Below are 4,299 nucleotides of genomic sequence, written 5' to 3'. Positions count from 1 at the left end.
ACTTCAATCTGAAAAATAGACATAAGCAAGAATAGAAGATAATAAATCATATTATAATACATATCAGAAGTATATTCAGGTTTTCAAATGTGCAGCATCCAACATTAACTCGATACTCCATTGTCCTAACTCCAAAATCGAGCCTTTCTCTAAGATGGAACTACTTGTACACGCACTTCTCCATTGGGAAAAAGTGCTGCGCCAAAGTCTGCAAGAGGCTTCAGTACAATCCAAACCTGTGCAGCCTAGGATCCATGAGAGTGCGGAAAAATGAGGCACACGTTATTACCTGTGATGCACATTCTCCACTCACAGACGCAAGTGTCCACTGCTTCCCATACTCCACCAGGATTGAGTACAAGTTTCTCTCCCTCACCATCAAAGTTGCATCCAGTCGGAGCAAATAGGCCCCCCCCGCTACCTCCATCAAAGAATTTATCAACCCACAAAAAACAACGACGCTCATCCATCGCTACCAACTCAACTCCAAACCTCGCTCCAAATAACCCAGAACCCAGAACCAGGACCATGGAGATAGGGCCTTTAAGATGCTGCCCGCCCACGTCTGGTGGAACTATGCCCATCCGCACATGACACCCATTGAGAGGCTACCAACAATTCCCACGTAGCTGTTAAAAAGTACTTAAGCAAACATATTCTTTTTAGCCAAAAAGAGCTTTTGGTACCCCTTTAGAGATTTTTATTTTTTAAAATTCTTTTCTCACATTTTTTCTTATTTTCTTCTTATTATTATTCATCATATTTTAATATTTATTTATTTTTTTATTAAATCTGCTTTGTTTTCTAAACCTAACCTGTAAAGCACTTTTGAGAACCTCTGATGAAAAGGCATCAGATAAAAAATAAAATGTATTAATATTTAATTATGAGTTAAATTATATACGAATGCACCGAGATGACACTTTGTGCAATTGTGTTTGTCAGCCATTGTGTCTTTGCAATTTTTCCAAACGCATGCGATTTCTGTTCTTTACCATCAGACAAGGTGATAAGCCGCGTAATATGGAAGGAGGCGCTCGTAGTAATCATGATCGACGTAAGCCAATCCAGAACCATGAGAAATACCAACGTGGTACGACGCAAATGACATCAGGCACCCGCCGTAAAACTGTTAAAAGTAAAAGTCCTGCTTTCAAAATCTTAGTACGAAAGTATTATATGATAAAAAATATACTTGTGGGGTTAATTTGAATTACTTTATAAATAAACTGTTGGGTATCCTAAGCTATCACAATATATAACAATCTATTAGTTGATTTATATTGTGTATTAATATTATATATCTGCAAAGTAACTAAAGCTGATAAATAAATGTAGTAACATTAATAATAATAGTAAAAGTAAAGATGAAGAAAGAGGGATTTTTATCTTTCTCATATTAATTGCTTCTCAGTAAAAAGCCGTATATCAAAGGCATAATTTTAACAATTTAACACATTGTTTTTATTTCTCTTTAATTATGTGGTGACCCCTCAGATTTATATGGATTTTTATTATTTCCTGTCCCGCAGGAATCACTGTCCTACTTTATAAAGCTGCACAATCTTCTAAGACTCAACTAAGAAAGCACAAAAATGCTTTTCACCGCTTAAATCACAAATACAGACTATTAAATTTACTAGAAACCGACTTTAAAAGGATGCAAAACACAAAATGTAGGTTTAATTGGGGATAAATGCCACATTACATGATTATAAGTTATATTCTAGAAGAATATACTAATAATAAACACTTATTGAGGCCTCGAGGACAGATGGTTACTGTCCCTCCTTTATCTCAGTGACACTCGTGCTCAATAGAAAGCTCAGAGGATGTTCGTGTTGCTTGATAAACAACACACAAAAAAAACTTAAGGGCAAAAAGTCAATTTTAATAAAAATGACCATATAACATTTATTAAAATCTAATAAAATTACAGTTTAAATCTACTTCCTTTCAGGCCCATGTTGTGGGGTGCCAGGTCCCAGTGTTGAAAATAAATACATCTCATCATTGTTGTAGACTGAAGCCGCAGACGTCCTATCAACCTTCTTCCTTTTTGTTATTTTCCCCGGTTGCTCTTCTCTTCCTGCGGTCTCTTTCAGCCCTCGCTCAAGCTGTTTGTCACAGTGAAGCAGATATAAACAGGGACACACACATTCAACAGCAGGAAAACATGATCTGAAGCCACAGGAGGGTTAAAGTAAATCTACAATGCGTCTCTGTGTGTGTGTGTGTGTGTGTAGTTCAATGATATCTTTAAAACATGTTTAAATATGCATGTGTTTGTTTGTTTTAAAAGCCTTTATCCAGCCAGCTGATGGCGGCTGACGTGCACCATGCATGCCATTAAAAACAAAGTGTGTGTGTGATGGTTTTCCTCATGTAGTGTATCGCAATGAAAAGTAACAGTTCTTTAAATGTAAAGAACTGGGGAGGAGGGGAGTTTATGTCCCATTAAGTCCCATAATAAAGTTTGATATTATAGGAAACAATCAGATCAGATCAGATCGATACCACTCAGATGTCTGTATGTTAAATACAGCCAGCTGAGCACGAAGACTGGAAACAGGTGGAAACAACCTGGCACCTGTAAAGCTCACTCATTCACTCATTCTGTCTCATTTGTGTTTAATATCTACAAACATGGCAATTCTGTGTTTTTATGGCTATGTCTATTTCTTGGTGTCCTCACTGGTTGCCTGGCAACTGGTCCCGCCTACACAGCCCCTCAAACACACAGTTTAACATGTTTCCTTGTCCGTATAAACCCCCAAAATGTGGCATTTTAATCAGAGGTGGATTTTTGCGACCTTTGGACAGAGCCAGAGCTGTTTCCCCCTCGTTTACAGTCTGTATGCTGAGCTAAACTAACCGGGCTGCTGCCTTCAGCTTCATATTTAGCGCACAGATACGAGAGTGGTTACCAATCTTTTTATCTAACGCTCAGCAAGAATGTAAAGCAGCAAATTTCCCAAAAGGCCGAGCTATTCCTTTTAAAACGTCTGCCAGAAGACGAGGAAAAAGTAACAGACTGTGTGTTTGTACGTGTGTGTGTGTGTGTCCTTTGTTTCTTGTAAAAAAGTTGCAGACTTAATTTTGTTAACACAGATGTCACACTCACTGACCGTCATTTAAATACTCAAAGACCCCCATAACAGATGCCACCACTTAAATAAAATAAAAAAAGAAATAAATCAACCATTTTTCCACCAATACTGAAAAGTTCACATGATATGTGTGTGTGTGTGTGTGTGTGTGTGTGTGTGTGCAGGGGTGAAGGGGTCTCCAGAGTAAGTTTTTTGCTACAACTTAAATTAAAAACACAGCTGGATTCATAAAATATACATTCAGGTCTCTTTCCACACTATCCGCGGGGAATCTGTTCTTGAAACTTCTGATAGTTTTTGGCCATCATCGGGGCAATTTCTGCCAGAAGACGGACCACAATCCGCTTGGAGATTAAAAAGAAACTCAAACGGGATTCAGGTTTCTCTTTATCTCCTGAAACAACAGCGCCATTACTACTTTGAACCTGGTGGTTTGTCCCGCGGCAGCGTGTCCGCTCGCAGCTCCTTCTCCTTCCTCGTTCCTCACTCCTCCTCCCGTCAACTCCTGAGTGCCATGGAGCGAGTACGAGCTGGCGAGAAGTGGTTAAGTTGGGAGGAAGAGGGAACTACCAGAGTAATCTGTGCCAGCTGGTCTTATTCTGAAAGACACAGGAGAGACCAAAAGGTTGGAGTTATTATAGGTTTCGCATTTTTCTCTATTTTGTTTCCCAATCCAGTTTATTTATTGTTTAAATTATTAAACAAGACAAATAATTTATATATTATGTATATTTTTTTATTTTATTTTAGTTTGTTTTGTATCGTTTCAGTTTCAAAAATATAGTTTTTATTTCAGTGAACTAAAATGTTTAGTTTTAGTGAACTATAATAACTCGACTGCACTGAATCGTGCTGAACTAAACCTGAACTTTCACATTTGTATTCGGGCTGCAACTAATGATTAGTTTTACTATTAATCGATCAACTACTTTCTCAATAAAGTGCCAGAAAATAATGAAAAATGCCAATCGCACTCTTTAAGAAACAAGTCTATAAACTGCTCGTGTTGATCAAACAGTAAAAAGTTATTCAGTTTACAAAAACACATAAAACAGAAACGCTCGGAGCAGTGAATGTTCAGAATTTTTGCTTCATAAATACATTAAAAATAATTATAAGTGATAAAAATCTGCAAACCAGTTGAGCAGTGTATCAGCACTAAATTCTATATATCCTTAAAGGTTTTAAA

The 4,299-nt window shown here is 37.4% G+C and overlaps 1 protein-coding gene across 1 annotated transcript in view; it reads right to left on the bottom strand.

The window, feature by feature from the left end:
• Positions 1-3,628: 3,628 nt before the first annotated feature.
• The window catches only part of eloa (elongin A), a 21,603-nt gene continuing 20,932 nt past the window's right edge, over positions 3,629-4,299 (bottom strand). Inside the window, exon 11 of the mRNA XM_035681407.1 lies at positions 3,629-3,709. Within this exon, the coding sequence (XP_035537300.1) occupies positions 3,655-3,709 (55 nt within the window). The 3' untranslated portion in view covers positions 3,629-3,654. The remainder of the gene's footprint in view (positions 3,710-4,299) is intronic.

This window comes from Morone saxatilis, unplaced genomic scaffold, assembly GCF_004916995.1.
Source record: "Morone saxatilis isolate NCDOM2014 unplaced genomic scaffold, NCSU_SB_2.0 Contig9, whole genome shotgun sequence".
Taxonomy (NCBI): Eukaryota; Metazoa; Chordata; class Actinopteri; family Moronidae; genus Morone; species Morone saxatilis.
The sequence above is the reverse complement of the archived record's forward strand: the minus strand, read 5'-3'. Positions and strand labels throughout refer to the sequence as shown.